This window comes from Motacilla alba, chromosome 5, assembly GCF_015832195.1.
Source record: "Motacilla alba alba isolate MOTALB_02 chromosome 5, Motacilla_alba_V1.0_pri, whole genome shotgun sequence".
Taxonomy (NCBI): domain Eukaryota; kingdom Metazoa; phylum Chordata; class Aves; order Passeriformes; family Motacillidae; genus Motacilla; species Motacilla alba.
This window is the reverse complement of record NC_052020.1, coordinates 11,170,980-11,187,768: the sequence shown is the minus strand read 5'-3', so window position 1 is coordinate 11,187,768 and position 16,789 is coordinate 11,170,980. Positions and strand designations below refer to the sequence as shown.

The 16,789-nt window shown below is 40.1% G+C and overlaps 1 protein-coding gene across 2 annotated transcripts in view; it reads right to left on the bottom strand.

Moving 5' to 3' along the window:
* Positions 1-467: 467 nt before the first annotated feature.
* The window catches only part of TRIM66 (tripartite motif containing 66), a 47,685-nt gene continuing 31,363 nt past the window's right edge, over positions 468-16,789 (bottom strand). For both annotated transcript variants that reach the window (XM_038138940.1, XM_038138939.1), the window contains 10 exons: positions 13,796-14,068; positions 13,365-13,590; positions 10,230-10,290; positions 9,361-9,535; positions 8,290-8,582; positions 6,674-6,797; positions 5,417-5,491; positions 4,131-4,283; positions 3,298-3,516; positions 468-2,982 (listed from right to left, as the gene is read on the bottom strand). In XM_038138940.1, the coding sequence (XP_037994868.1) occupies positions 2,923-2,982; positions 3,298-3,516; positions 4,131-4,283; positions 5,417-5,491; positions 6,674-6,797; positions 8,290-8,582; positions 9,361-9,535; positions 10,230-10,290; positions 13,365-13,590; positions 13,796-14,068 (1,659 nt within the window). In that variant the 3' untranslated portion in view covers positions 468-2,922. The remainder of the gene's footprint in view (positions 2,983-3,297; positions 3,517-4,130; positions 4,284-5,416; positions 5,492-6,673; positions 6,798-8,289; positions 8,583-9,360; positions 9,536-10,229; positions 10,291-13,364; positions 13,591-13,795; positions 14,069-16,789) is intronic.

Below are 16,789 nucleotides of genomic sequence, written 5' to 3'. Positions count from 1 at the left end.
CAATAGAGGATTTTTGTTCTCTTTTTTTTTTGGTAAATTATTCCAATTTTTGGCATTTTCAGTTTTAGAATATCTCTTCCGATTCCTCCAGTTTAATACATTACAATATGTTTTTCCTCTCACTAATAAGTTGCATGTTTCTTGGCACTTTATGTGTACAGACATTTAAACAACCAACAATTTTTGCTACTTGTTCTTGTCGTGTTTGTTTCTCGATAACTTAGAGCAACTGAAAAACAAAAAGGCAAAATATCTACTTGGTATTGAAAATATTAGCACAAACAGCAAGCTGTCTCCTGAGTTAGCATAGCTGCTTTCATAACTGCTCTGTTTTGCTATCAGAAGTTATGAGCAATTTAGCTGATGATTGTTAAATTATATTATACAATCCATACATGAATTGAAAGCAGACGTACTGAGAGCAAAAATTTCAGATTGATGTGCAAAAAGGCATTTCACATGTTTTATTGTTCAGCAATGCACATTACACATATAAACATGCAGTCATTGGTTAATGTGTATGGTTAAACACCTATTTGTATTAACTGTGATGCCATTCTCCCGTCACCATACTGGAACAAGCAGGTCTTTGAAATTGTCTAGGGGAAAATGAAAGCCAAATCTCTAGCTGTCATTTCTTCTTTGACATACCTATTATGAAGCTGCAATTAATCTCTTTTCCAAGTGTTTAAACACAGAAAGGATTTTCCCTTTATACATGTATCCCATTACATGTAGGAAAAATATATTGTTCTTATAACCTGCATTGTATTGTGAATTTGCTGACCCTTGGATTAATGTTTAAAAATATATTAAGTCATGCTTAGGACTTCAGTTTTTGTTCTGCTCACCAACATTACATGAGGTTTATGATTTTTTTTTTTCAATTGTTACCTGTCTTAGAGTATTAATCAGAATCTAAGTTAGCCTTAAGAGTGCTCAGGTCATTCAGTCCCACCAGAACACACCCAAAAAGGTGTTTTATTTATGATAACAAACTGGAAAACTTCTATTTTTAATAAAAGCATAATACACCCCAGATAAATTTTATTTAAACAGGTGTTCTCCAAAACTAATGGTACAGTTAATAACCTTACAGCCTTTAAGAAACAGAAGAAGGCTCTTGTTGACTCTGCTCTTCCAGAAAAAAAGGAAGCCATCACTATCTCTCACATTTCTGCCACTGCCCCTGGATGGAATCTAAAAAAGCATACCATTTTTGCATTAGTAATGGTAAAAGATAGTTCTTTGGTGGAGGAACTGAGAAGAAATGACACCTGTAGCACAGATAAGGGTGATGAATTCAGTGACAAACCTACACCCATTGTCCTGTGCCAAGACTCTCACTGTTTTGAGGAATTTGACAGAAAGCAAACATATATGAATTACATTTAGAAAATGTAAAGGCTGTCCCTTCATCTCACAGTTTGCCAGTCAGTTTCTAATATCCAGATTTTCATTTCTCCAAAGAAAAGGAAAGATTAGCACACTACCAAGTTAAGGGCAAACAGTAAGTCACACATGGTAGACTATAACATCCATGTCTTATTATTATTTCATATATAAACCTTTAAAGTGTAATCTAAAATAACATACATGGTTACCAGACAAAATAGCTCATATAAACTATGCTGAAAATATCATCTTTATTTACAGGAACCTAATTAAAATGAACTTTAATTGTGTTTGAGGTCTGCAACAACCTCTTGTCTCAGAGCTAGGCTCCAGCCTGGATTATTCTGCTGGGCAGAGCTCTAAGGAGGAAGATGCCCCTCCCACACATGAGGAAAGCACTGGCCATGCAGAGATGTGGCTCACCTGCTGCTGGAAGGAGTGGGAAGCAGCTAGCAAACTTTCACTCTTTGCTCAGGTGGGATGTCCTGTCAGCCACCCCACCCTTCAGACTTTACAGTGACACACAATCTTTGTTCAAGTGAACTCTAAATCTGCTCTTGGTTGTTCTGCCTATACATTGTGAAATTTGGCAAAGAAAAAAAGAGAAATCTTAGCCTTTCTGTTTGAGCTTCTACATACTTAGCATTATCATCATCTTCTAGTACTGCTGGTAATCACAGCTACAGGTAATAAGCAAAAAGAAAATCAGAAATAAATGGCATTATTTTATAGGCACTTCTAGAACCATGTAATTCACTCCACAGTTAATTTGCTGAATTCCAATATCTACGTTATAGAAAAACAACTGTCTTGGGTTGTATAAAAATGCTGCCTTTGAGAGCTATGAAATCCCACACTGCTTTACCAAGCATGAATTAGATTTTAGAAGAATGATGCCTTGCAAACACAGCACCCAGTATGCACTGAGAACCAGCCCTCACAAGAGCTCTTGTGTTACCACTACTAGCACTCGCTCTTTCCTGATTTAATGAAAACGCTGTGCTTCAAAAGAAACAGCTAATCAGATAATCACATTATCTCACAGGCTTTGGAGCAGCCAAGCTCCCAGAAAAATCATTGAATAAGACAACAGGATTACAGCTTTAATGGCTACACATTGTATTTATCACAAAGCATGGCCAACATTCACACTGAGGCTGCAAGATTACTACATGGTTACCTGTGCTCTATAACATAGAGACGTCACATTGAACAGATTATGAAATAGTACCGCAGTATGAGGTATTATTAGGATGTTATTTTTATTATTATTTATCATCATCTACAACCAAGACATTAGTACTTCAGCGTAAACACTGCGAAACATATACGTGATTTAACAGATGGCATATTGACAGATTTAAACATTTTAGATCTGTTGTCTATCCACAAGATCTAGAAATAAGGCATATGGTCAGCAGAAGAGGAGAGTTTCAATAAACAGCCCGAGCGCTTTGCTTTCCTCCCACACACCTTAACTCTGCCAGTCATGCTGCTGGATTCCTCAAATCTCATAACTGGAGGAGGTCATACCTGAGGAAGGCTGTTAGCTGGCTGAAACATCATTCTTTTAGTTTTTTCGCTTTCCTGTGTACAAAGGAAACAAACAATGAATAGCTAAAGGGCTTAATCTTTTTACAAACCTTGACAGAGCTTTCTGCTAGGAAGATAACTGCCCAGCCTGAGAGGCTTCATTTGCTCCTGTTCGCACATTTATACACATCTGACACTTTATTCCACTCAAGGGACCGTGACATAACATGGTAGAACTGATCACACATCCGTGATAGAAGCTTGACAGTTTTCCCAGACAGCCCTGCCAAAACTTCCCATCAGTAGCTGTAAACAGAGTTAGCAGGGAGGCCACTTAGCAACCAAGTGCTTTTGCTTTTGCAATCTTACAGCGTGGCGCCGTTTCCTTTTGGGCTGCACACACTCCTGCCCGTACGATGGCCACTGGAAATCCTGGGATGGCACTGGGCTGTCCCGGCTCTCCACATCTTCAGAATCGGAGTCATCTTGCTGCACTGAAGGGAAATGCCTGTCTGGATAAATCTCTCTCAGTTTATCTTCAAAGAATTCATCCAGGCATCGTCCAGCCTCAGCAACCTCGGAATCCGGCTGTGAGGGAATGAATAACCACTCAGTGCTACCACACGCAGAAATCATCTAGGATCAAACCCAAATAACTATCCCACCCCAACACCTCTCCTTGGCTCTGTTTGCTACATCTCCATTAGTCTCCACACACTTTCTACAGCCCATTAGTCCGTCTGCATTTCCAGTGTAGGTAAAAACCAGATGCTGCTGTTAAGGAACACATTTGTGCACCTCCAAGAAGTAGAGATGAGCAGTGAACTTGAAAGAACAGCAGTAATCACTGGTTAGGAATTCCTATGTATTTTATTTTCCCCTAGGTATTTTCCTGGCTGTGACTGGCTTCTCACAGCAAACACAGCAACATTCCATAGAGCTGTCTGTGAAGATGTCCCTCTTTAATCTTAGATCCATATGTATCTCCAATTCTCAGATATGTATATAACTTCATACAAACTTCATTCCTGACATTAAAAAAACCCTGACATAATTTCCAAAGAATAAAACCGATTAATACTTCTGTTTATCCCAATCCTACATCTGATTTCCAAGGAACCAGTAGTTGCACCACTGTGACAGCCACAGAAAGAGCCAGCCCCTGCTTTGTCTCCCCCCACCCATGCATTTTAGAAACATACATAATTGAACTTTGCACAGTTCCAAAACATGAGACGCACGTCAGTCACAAGTTCCTCAGGTGCAGAGTAGTGGGACTTGTCCTTTTTTTGCAGCTTCCTTCGTATGGTGGACAAATCCATTGGCCTTTTGATGATCTGATAATAATGCCGAGCCTGCAGTAAGAATAAAAGGCATGTACGTGACATTTTTATTAAAACATTTCCTCTCCAGTGACTTCTATGCAATTTTGGACAGAAGTCATTGCAGAGGAGTCCTTGCATCAGGGTAGAGATCTCTAATTTTTTAGTACCTACACTCGCCCATCATCTTCCTGGTGCTTTTTGATTTGATTAAAACATATTTGTTTCCAAGACTGATCCTAAAAATAGCACACTTCAGTGACTACTCTGGTGCTTGCACTTTGTAAAGTTTATCCCCAGATAACCATAACCCAAATTTAACCATGATCAGTAATATATGTAACAGTGAAAACCAGCTGACATTTTCCCCAAGCAATTACAAAAAGGATGTGCTGTGATACTTTCAGCTGATAATCTGGGAAGCAGTCTGTCAAGAGTGACTCAAAATAGGATGCTGTGCAGTCTTTTAAAAGTTCAACAAAAGCCTTTTTCAATGGGTATCAGCTACCAGGATATCCCCTTTCTTCAATCTTTCAGGGTCTAAACCTACTTGTTAGGTAATATGTTCCATAAGTTCATTACAAGCATTATTAGGTGGAATTATAACATTATTTGAACTTCTCCTTCATATAAAACCTTTATTTTTCCCCTCTTCAACTTTTAGCACGTGGCGCTCTACTGCTACAATAGTGTAAGTCTCCACCTTCCTTAAAGCAGACAGTTAATATTGCAAATTAACTTAATTAATTGTGGAGTGGATGGATGAAACAGATATGTCTACATCTTCCCTGCACAGTCGCATTTACCTTGTGTGTGCACAGCACAAGAAAAGAGGGAGATCAGAGTTACTTCTAGCGCAGACCTCTCTTATGACACTGCAAGATTCTCCATGTATGTGGCAACTCTTTTAATCACTACAACCCCTCATACACCTTTGCCATTCTACCAGCTTCTTAAATTGGCACTCAAACATGGCCTGAGCACTGGCGAAACATTTCCCTGCCTCTGGCTTGATGCCTTCAAGGCACTTAGAAGAGGCAAACACCCACCCTTCCCTAGGAAGCAATACTGTTCAGAAAAAAACACTCATGAATATCTTTCAAGACAAAGGAGAAGCTTGTGAGGTTCTCTGGATTCTCTCTGATCCCTGCTCGAGCAGTACTTACCAAGGGACTGACAGGTTCATGGAATGGGAGGCTCATACTGCTGCAGAACAGTGAGAGCACCAGCTTTTCACACTTCTGTGGAAGCCAAAATTGTAATAAATTTTAATTCAAAACAAAGGAGTTTCATTCTTGCCCTTAGTTAATCAATCATACTTAAAAAAAGGGAATTCTCAAATTAAATTCTGATGCAAAATGGCACACTTCACTCTAGTCAGGGGGACGTTTTGCCTCATAGATTTTTACACCTTGGAAAATAAGGATAGTCAAGAAATGCAAGAAAATAAATATTTTCCTGGAAATTATTGGGAATTAATCACGATCATCATTTACTTTGTGTGCTCCAGATCTATTCCTTGGCTCTCAACTGAGAGAACAGCAGCAACAATGTGGAAAGAGTTAAATGGCCAATGTTTCCCACTGCTCATATCCATTCATGCAAACCAATGTAAGTTGGTAGTACTGTATGAAAACTATTCCCTTTAATCATCATTAACTCTAAAGAGGACTTCACTATTTGAGACCCAAATCCCAATAATTTTTGCCCAGTTGTACCAAATCCAGTAGAAATAGGGCCAGCTCATCATCTGCACTCAGTTGTGTGGACTCCTCCTCCCTGTCCAGTTATCACCAATATACACACACCATCTATATTGAATTTGTGCCTTCCAAATACTGTGGACTTTAGGAGAAGTCCATTCCATTATTTTATGGAAGATTTGGTAGAGAAAACTAATAATAGGTATGTAAAGGGATAAGCTTTCCTCTAGGCTGAGTTAAGAGCCTAAATATCTTCAAGAAAACTAATGGGACATATGAAGAAGACTGTATGATGATTTAAATCCAACTGAAAAGTGCCCAAAAAGTGTCTTCATCACAAAAATGTCATTGCACTGGGCCAAGTAGATGTCTGAGAAGGTGCCAAGTTTTAAAGGAAAAAGATTCAGCGTCACAAACCAGGCAAAACTGACTTGTGGAAGCTCTGCTCTTGAGAGTAACTTCCCTGTTCAAAGTAGAAAAGAATTTCCACATCTGCCTGCTTCATCTTTCTATAACATTTTTAAAATGAAAGAGCAATGTCTAGAAAGAAGACCAAATAATATAAAACCAAATAATAACAATGCTCTTGTTGTGTTTACTAGTGTGTGTAACATTTGAGTAGCAGCCCAGTGAAAACCATCATCTCTCTCATGAAAAAGCAAAGCCTCATGCTGAGATCATGTGGCCTGTTCTAAATAGTGCAATATGTAATATTCCCACCTTCTGGTCACAGTCACCAAGGCCATATTGTGCATTGTAGCTGTGGCTGTAGCGTGTGTTCTCACAGTCATACTCCACCTCTGGCTTCACAGGGTTACGGCAAAGCGAGCACACCCATTCTCCCCTGCAAAAGAAAAAACCAAAAAACTCATTAGGAATTTTTTCCACACCCTTGTCAAACAGCAAATCTCAGAAGTCACTGTTTGGAAAGCCTCATCCTTAACTAGCATTATGATAGCAGGCAATCTGAAGCCCGCTGTACTAGATATTCTTTGTTGGATTTGAATCCACTTAGAAGTATAATCATTTCAGATTCTCTTCACAACTCTTTTCCTGTCACAAAGGAAAAGAAAACAACAAAATTGTGTTTAAAATAATCTACCAGTAGTGTATGCATCTGCACTGATTCAAGTTCTGCTTTGAAAAAAAACACTAAGGAAAAACAGGCAGCAACTGGTTCATAAGACAAACCCAGACCCTTTTGATAACTGAGATATTTATTATCAATTGATACGATAATTGGCATATTTATTTAAGAAATCAACATTATAAGAAAAGGTGTGATAATACACAGGTCCCCAAACCAAACAGACATAATCCTGCAAGGGCATGTGTGTCTGTGCTAGTGGATGTATTTTCAGAAACTTCTTGAAGAATTTTGTGAAGGCAGTGATGCAACTCCTACAACATCAGAGTCTGAATAGCTACAGATGAAGATATTTCAAGAATTATGAATTTAGAACTTAATTAAGGGAATTAATTTACTTCATTAGAGTTTCACTTTGCCGTAATAGTTCATTCTAACAGGAAAACTTGGTTTTCACAGTGCTTTGAAACTAGAAGGTAATAACTCTACTACTAGAGAAAATAATGAAATCCAAGAGCTGAAAGTCCTGGTTTTTAAACAGAAAGGAGAAACCAGAATCTCCAAATTAATACCTCACAACATATTTTTCTCAGCTGAGACAATGATTTAAGCTTGGCTCAAATGAAGTAGACTTTGGTTCTGCTTAGTAATGATTTATAACAAATTTAGAATTGCATACCACAGTAATCCACATTATTCAGTCTCACTTTTAAGTTTGGTATGTGGACGTGTATCTATTTCTGGTTCATTGCATACAATCCATCTGAGACAAGCTGCAAAAGAACATACCTTAGGGAAAGCAATGACTGAAATATTTCCACAAAAGCCCTGATAATCCTATATCTCCCATAAAATTTGCTAACAAACTGAATAAAAACTCAGTGATTGCCCTTCCCTTGTGCTAGTCTCTGTTCTGCCAAGAAGAGCAGATGTCTACACTCCAAATGCTACATGAGATTTAGGTTTTTATTTTCCTCCACTGAGTCACATGAACGTTTTTTAAGTTCAGGTCTGCCACCTCCTTTGCTATACAGGCCAGTTAACTGCAGAAAGGGCACAGTGACAGGAAACAGTTCTTTTTCATAATTCATCTAGTTCCTTGCATGCAAGACAAAAAAAAAAAAGTATCAAAAAGGCAAGTGAGAGATGCAGCCTTTGCATATGCCTGAAACATAAATCCCTGAGGATATCTTCTGCCCCCAGGCAGTGAGCAGGAACAACACAGTAGTGAAATGTCATCCATACTCACACTGGAAAGCTGAGCAGGGCTGGAACATGGCAGGAGAGATGGAAGACCTTGGGGCAGTGATCACAGCACAACAGTTCTCCTCCATTAAGACACACAGCACAGAAATCCTCATTTTCAATTGGACTGACTTCCTGAGCAACTGGGGATTTTTTCATGCTGGAGATGCCATTGCTGAGCTTCTGATCAACAGATGGAGATTGTGTCTGTCCTGCAGCCTGGGAGATGAGAAATCTCCCATCCTCTGAGTTCTCCTCTTTGGACTTCTGTCCTTCAGCTGGACTATCTTTATTTATCTTGAAGGAAGAAAAATCTGGGATCACACAATCATCATTTTCACACATCAGCATAAAGCATCATTGGTTATCTGCAGACAACCAAGTACTTCTTGTACTTGGGAGACACAACTACCAACAATTTTCCAACAAGTGCTTTCAAGTGCTTCTCTGCAGTGAGCTCTACTGGGGTTCAGGAGGTCCACACCTGGCATTTGCCACTGGCTGGCCAGGTCACCTTGGTCAGGTCATTTCCTCCACAGAGCACAGTGTAGCAGCACTGTGAGAGCTGTGCAGATTCTACACCACAGGTGATAGAAATAGGATATTCTACAATCCCACTTGCAAATTTTATGGTAAACAGCTCAAGCCTCCCACCGTCCCCCCCAAAAAAACCCAAACATTAAAAAGTATAGGTCTTTTTCCCACCAGAAATTCCTGTTTCCTTCTATGGAAAGAAGTTCACACCCAAGACTCCACTGAAGTAATAGAATACAAAGCTTTTAAAAATCCATTACACTGTGATTTCTGGGATCAGTTCCTAGCACTTAAATACATATTCAGGCCAGTTTTAAGCTATTTATCCTGTATTTGTGACCAGACAGGTGAGCCAAGTTGCTCCTTAGTATATGAAAACACTAGAAACTTTCAGAAATGGAAGATGCAGAGAGCTCCACAGCAAGCTCAAAGCTGCAATGTAAGCACACTTTTTTACTGTACAACATTCCAGAAACTGAGCCTGCAAACCAGCGGGATAAAGAGCAGAAGGCAGGTAAATCCTCAAGGAAATCCCACCCACCTTTATGGACATGCTTGAGGACCGTGTGCCACACTCAATTACCAGGAGGAAGTTGCCCTCCTGCTCGTTGTCCTGTGGCTGGAGCTTGAACACCGGCAGCTCCCCCACTTCTGAGGCAGAGATCTGCAGGCGCTCCAGTCGCACGTAGGGGACCCTCTGCTCCTTTGGGGCAGCTCTGGAGTCAAAAAGACACACAATTAAATTCATCCACGTTCCACAGAATTCTCCCCTATCCTCAGTTTCATGCACCATTGTTTGTGCTCCTTTTCCTCTGTGACTCTGGTGGCCAAATGCTGAAAATCTTGTTATTTTTTCACAAACCAATTCTTTAAGAAATGTGAATGCAATCACTTTAAATTAATCATATGTGTAAATACACTACTAACTCCTGTGCTAAAGCTTTGCCCTGCTCTCCGTATTCTTAATTACCACAATTAAAGTCATATTTTATGCTTTTCAGTGTGGCTGATTTCAACAGGAACGCATCACATCATCGACTTCAACTTTACCATATTGTCAACAGCAGTAGCTGAAAATCAAATTTTATAAAATTGTTGAGGTAATGTTAATCCTGTTCCAAACATATCTTTTAGCTTTCATTGGGGCTTAACATTTTCTAATTGTTCAAGTGAGATAAGTTTGCAAGTGTTTATTCATTCTAGAAAATTACACAGAAATACATGTATTCACCACTTCTTTTCCATTGCTGTTTTCAAGTTGGAGAGCACTTTGCAACTTTCAGAACTAATACCTATAAGGAATCTAGAAATCTTTTTAAGTTCTCTATCATCATTAACTATGACAAATTTTCTAAATACATGCATAAAATTTCACAGCCAGTGCTTTTGTATAAAAAAAGACTCTGCTACCTGACATTCTGATTGCTTTTCATATCCATTTCAAAATGTTCCTTTTCACAGTTATTGGAATCTGGAACAGAAGATAAGAAAACGAATCAAATATTTATAATATCACAGGCAGATTAGGGTAGAAAGTACTTCAATATTCATGTACTTCTGACTGGTGTTTAATACGATATCATAAGTGAAATATGGAATAATTTAATCTATATGTATAGAAAATGTGCATGCTATTTTCTCTTCTGGTGCAGAGCCTTTGTCTTTTTTACTTTCAACCACAGCTTCTGTTCCAAATATAAGGAGTATATATGAAATATTTTGTGGAAATGGTTTCTTCCCCAGGGAATAATGTCTGTACACAGCCATATCACACAGATCCATATATATGAAACAACATAAGTAATCCTCTTTGCCATACAGCCTTCACTTGAGAAAAACAGAACCAATGAGGTCTGAACCCCCAGGGCTCAGGAAATCTTTGTGGGCTCCAGCTCCATGCTAAGAAGCTTCTGGATAATTCCAGTTACTTGAAAACAGGAAGTAAATTGTGTCTCCCATCTGCCACCACGGGACAAAAGTTACACTACAATCACTTTCTTTCCTCTGGTGTCTGGAACTTAGAAACACATGAATTCCAAACTACCTGCTATTTAAGCATCTAGCTGTAGCTTTGTGTAGCTGTATCAGCATCTGGCTGTAGTTTTGACTGACATTAAACACAAGCAATAACACAGTTCTGGGGAAATGGGATAGGATAGAGACAAATGTCTCAGTGGATGTCCTCAGAAATACAAGTCCACTGAAAAATTTTGTAATCTCACCTTTTGTTAGGAATTAGTTTGACACAGCCAATACAAAAAAGAAACAAACACAATATCGTGGTTTATTCGAGATAAGAGAGGGCCAGGGAAAAAAGATTCTTAAAAGATTTTTAAAATCTAGCTCAGGTCAACAGTAGCTGCCACAAGGAACAATAAAATGAAGACTAACAAGGAAAAGGTGCATCCAAGGCATTTTTCACTTGTGATTGTTGCTCAGGTGAAGGGTTGGTAGCCCTGTCACAGACAGAATTACTAAAGGAGACTGCACACCGAGCTGAAGGAGCAGCTCTCATTGCACACTGTCAAAGCAGAGGATGTTGCAGTGGTGCTGGCATCCTACATTAACCAACATTTCCATCAGCAACTGTGCCCATCAAACAATAGTGCCTGTAAAATTCGTGGGAAACACCAAACTAGAGGGGTTGCACTGTGGAGAATGTTTTCAGTTAAAAATAGACCTTAGTGCATCAGAGGAAAAAAATCTCCTAAACCAGTAGGACTGAATTGAGGTAACTGTGCTCACAGAGGGTCAGATGAATGTAATCCCAAAGGAAAACAACTGGCTAGGGAAATGTTCTTGGAAGGAATTAAGGGTTAAAGCGAGCTGTTCTCTATAGTCAACCACCTAATGCTGCTGCTGCAGAAGGGAGGAATGCCATCCTGCAGAGGAATGTAAAAAGCTGATACCCTGATTCTGCATGGCATCCCAGAGGCCTCAGCTGAGCACCGCATTTGGCTGTGGGCAGCACTCCTTAATTGCAGAGAACCCAAAATAGCACAGAGGAATTGAGGTGGTTTTGAAAAAAAAAAAAAAAATCAAACCCCTGACCCATGAGGAAAGGCTGAAACCATCAGATTTGTTTAGTCTAGGAAAGAGAAGAGGAGGGAAGGGTGTTTATACAAGTCATAAGAAAGAAAAGTGGCTGTAAGAGGGAAAATGATCCCACTCTGCACAATTTTTACCACATCCCGTGTGCCTAAGATAAGAATTATTTTGTTTTAAATTAGGCTGAAATGTTTAGGTTTGCTATTAGAAAAGGATGAGTCACTGGAGACATTTACCAGAAGGAACGAGGCTTGGCAGCACAGCGCTGCTGAAGCCAGCAAGTCCTACCCAGAGCCACCAGCAGAGTTAGCATTGCCTTTGCAGCAGAATTCATGTTTTATGGTGCACTGGTGACTCTCTCCTCACTGCACACCCCTAAACACTGATAGGAGAGGAATTGCTCACTCCTGGTCCTTCCTTGTGAAAACGGAGCAGCACTGAATTCAACAGTCAAGGCCTTCCAGCCTCTCACACAACAGGGCCTGCATTTTATACCCAGCACGCACTGCTGAGAGCACACACAGCTGAGAGTGAGATTCTGAATGCTGGGGCTGCCACCAGATACCACATTGCTGCTCCTTCCCCAAGACACTGCAGCCTGCCTGAGGCACAGCTTTTTAGGAGTGCTCCTGATCCTTACAACTCACACAAATGATTGTGGCATAATTGCCACGGTTTGGCATGGGACATCCAAGAGAAGACAAATACATTTCCTTGGCTCACTGGGCTAGGCCTCCTTTGTACTAATTAGAATTCTCTGAATAAAAATACAGCACAGAGAGAGAAATATTAATTCATCTCTTATAGAGAAAGGCAGCCAAATATTGGCATAAGTCATGGGATAACAGCTTGATCCTGCAATCCCTTGCTTGCATGAATAGTCCCATTGACTTTCAGAGTTTGCAGGAATGAGGCTTTAGAGTGTAACACAACGATGTTGGCAATTTGCCCATGAAAAGAGTTAAGTAAAGCCTAATTCTCCATTAGGGCTGAAGAAATAGGCCTTGGCTGAAGGGAATGTTCCACAGTAGACAGAGCCAAGCAAAGGCACATGCTGTGCAATGTGTTAACAAAAATTTGGTATGCTACTGATGTGAAGGACTTAGCAGAAGGCACATTACATTTTGGAAGTAATGTGGGTTTTTTTAATTGAATTTGGACTCTTCAAACCAGCTCTTCAATAGTCATAACTGCAGGTCTCATTAACAGGAGTGCTTCTAAGAGAACTAATACTCCAGGTACTTCACACAGTCACACTCGTTTCTGGTTCACAATGAGGGATGTTACAAATTCAAAGCATATAATTTCCATGTTTTTCCTCCACAAATGAGATCAAACACACTTTTCCATTGGATTAAGTACTCCGATAACATTTGAAGCTTGCTGGAAAAGCACATTTACATGTAAGTATATTAATAAGCATACTGCTTGCAATGCACAGTGCTAAGAAAGAAAAAAACCCCCAAAACCTAAAGGAAATAATTAAAAGCCTGGTACCTTCTTTGCTTCTAGGTTGTCTCATTCTGGCATTCACAGGCAGGAAAGAAGTGTTGCTGAGCAGTTCAGAAGGAGAAGTGAGCTGAGACTTTTTGATTGAAAGATTAATAGGTTCTTCCATCACTTTTTGCATAGAAAGAGTTAATTCATTAACTACCTCTTGCCCAGCAGTAGCCAAGCTGTTTTCTAGAAGACAATCCACAGCACTGAAGTCTTCATTTTCAAGCTGCAGGGGGAGGGGGAGAAAGAAATGCAAAAATCAATTATGAGTTTTCATTCTTTTCATGTTAAGAATACAATTTGTAAGCAGTCTTCAAATACCAGATAAGGAAGACTTTAATTGAAACAGTATTTTGACTGCTTGACCAACAATAACTTGCTGTAAATGGAAGGGGACTCCCTCTCAGCAGAGGAGTTTGAGCCATCCCTACCTTGCATTTAGTGCCTCCTTGGAGTGCATCACCTGGTGCAAGGCCAGCAGGAGCCCCAGGGCTTGGGTCACTGGGAGCCCTGCCCAGAGCCAGGCTGTAGCTGGGCAGGGGCTCTGGTGCAGTATCACACTCACAGAGGGCGTTTGGGGACGGGCCAGGTGTCACAGCAGCTGCCCCTTTCACCTCTGGGTCAGCCGAGCTGGATAACCTTGATGGAGATAATTCCATTTCTGCACTGTTTGGAAAGCCCACAAAGCTTAGGGAGGCTGAACGCTGGGAAAAGCAAAAAGAAGAAAAAAATCCAATATATTAATAAGCTTTCCAGCAGCAAAATGCTACTGTTCTTTCTATAACAGATGAGATGCTCAGTTTCAGCTTAATATAATCAAACAGTTGTGTCACAAGGGCTGTAAGAATCTATTGTAAACCTATGCTGCTTCCAAAAGCTTTAGATTCTCCACCATTAAAACTGAAAACTGGAAAAGGACACAACTGGGTTACTCTTCTGGTGCTTACAAAAAAATGTCTTCCTTAGATCAATTACAGAGATTCTGATTTTTAACTCCTACAATGATTGGGAAATCTATGTAGAACACTGTACCAAATTAATCGTTACATAAACCCTATTGTTTTCCACTAAATTTTCCCAGAAGAAATAAGATTCAAATCAGAAATTTTGTCATTTTATTAAAAGAACATCAGATCATTCAGAAAGAAGATTCAGAAGAAATAAGATTTAACTCTGACTTAAGTACATAAAGTTATTTTTCCTGTTAATGATGAGGAAAACTTTATGATAGGTAGTGAGCCAGTCCCATTAAAACCTAAAACACTTCCCCTTTAAATAACATAGATTAAATGCAGAAACATCCTGCATGTACTAATGAGGAAACATGTCCAGTTCCAAAGAAAGGGAATATTTACCAAAGCATCAGTATGGAATTTTTACTGTCTCATGATTTGTCACTAGCAAACCCCCAGAGGCACTGTTACACAAACCAAAACAAACCCACTCCTCTAGGTGACTTCACTAAGCTGCCTCACACCCTGGAATGTGGGACTCCATTGAAAACAAGACTCTTCTAGCACCCACGTGAAGCAAACAGAAGGGATTTTAGGAAGTGTACATATCTGTGTCACTTGAATAAACTACCTTCCCTTGATTTCATGATAGTTCATTGGTGTTTCACCCTTTACATTTGACTATACCCTTTTCATTTGACTGCAATACAGTAGGTAGCACTCATTTTAATGTAAATCAAGACAATATAGAAACAACAAGACAATATAGAATCAACAAAATAGAAACATGTCCATTGCATCTGAATTAGAGTTTAAATTTATTCTTGTACTTATTTCTCCACTAGAGGTCTGTGACTCAGAAGTAAATCTGAGACAGGATCCATTTCTTAAATTTAATTAGTATTTTTCTCAACACATACTCCATTTGGGATTTTGATACTTTTGTCCGTCTTAACCCGACAGTGGCAAAGACTGCAGCCTAGCCTGAGGTGTCAGATGTGTCTGTGAAAATCCTACCTCCTGCCAGGCTTGAATTCCTCTGCTTGCAATGCACAGCAACTCTGTGCCAAGACAACACTGCCCACAGACACTAATTTCCACCCAACAACGGACGCCATTTAATTTCCTCTTTGTCAATTTGCAATAGATGCTACCATGGGAGCTTTGCCTGAAGAATGACCACTCAAACTGATGAGACAAAATATGCCTGCATTTGAGACAGAAAGAGGTCAGCTCTTGTGCAGAGCCAGGGGAGGTTTGTGCCAATCTAGCACACAGAGCTGCAGTGAGCCTGCTCCAAACTCTCCCTCCATGTAGAAGGCACCCCAAGGAGCACTGGGATCCTGCAGCCAGGGAATTGGTCACTCTCCCCGACTTGAGTCCAATGGACACCCCTGAATCTAAGCTGTCTGAGCTGTAACAACTTTTTGGAAGCAGCTGGAACTGGTCACACATGTTCTTCCCACTTCACATTTGAGCAGAAAACTAGACCACAGGCAATAAGGAAATGCACCAGGAAATGCCCAGACTTGCCATATAGTCTGTCTGATAGAGCATTCCTGAGAATGCTGGGATTTCAAACCAAAGTTATCTCCATAGTTCAGCAAAGAATCCACTTTTCAAGGCCACACATCCTAAAGATCCAAAATGTTTATTTGCCACCACAACTTGCTTGTAACAGGATCCTGCAATTGCAATGACAAATGGGACCTACCAAGTACACGTTTGCCTTTTCATTCCATCACTCACTTTATCACAAGCCTTTTTCAGATGACAGAATTAACACAGGAATTGTTCCCATACCACTCACAAAAAACCAAAACAAACCAGCAGAATTCATGCTCGAGCTGAAGATGAACTGTAATCAGCCGTTGCCTTTTCCCCTTATTTCAGAGTCCACTGTGAGCATTAATTAAGCCCCTGTGAGGTAGCTAAATATTTATTTAGTCAGGTTCTCCAAAGCATGGAGCATCCACAAAACCCTGAGTCCATAGGAAGTACCCTACAGCTGTACTCCATTGGGAATGGCCATGCTGGGGCATACATGTGGCAGGCACACAACCCAAATTTGCTGCCAAGTTAGCTGGAGACCTTCTGGCCATTCAGCTCCTCCAATCACTACCCACATCTTCCTTGACTCGTTTACAAGCACATGCCATCATCTCAGGTACTGAGACCTGACCTCTGTGTGCAGCTCAGGTGAAATGTTCCCCCTCCTAAGGCAATTTAGGTTTACTCCTGGCTCCAGTGAGACAAGTAACTTACTGGGAGTAGTCACTGGGATGACTCCTACTGAAGGAAAAAAAACAAATATGGAGACACACATGTAAGATTTTCAGGAAGGTGAAATTCAGATGCGTGGTATGGCTACGTCCTTTTTTACTTTCCTACTCAGCATCAGTTTCTTTAGAGATCTTTTTAGATTATATAAGCCAATGTAGAACCTTACTCCTGTTAAAAAGAATAATGAGG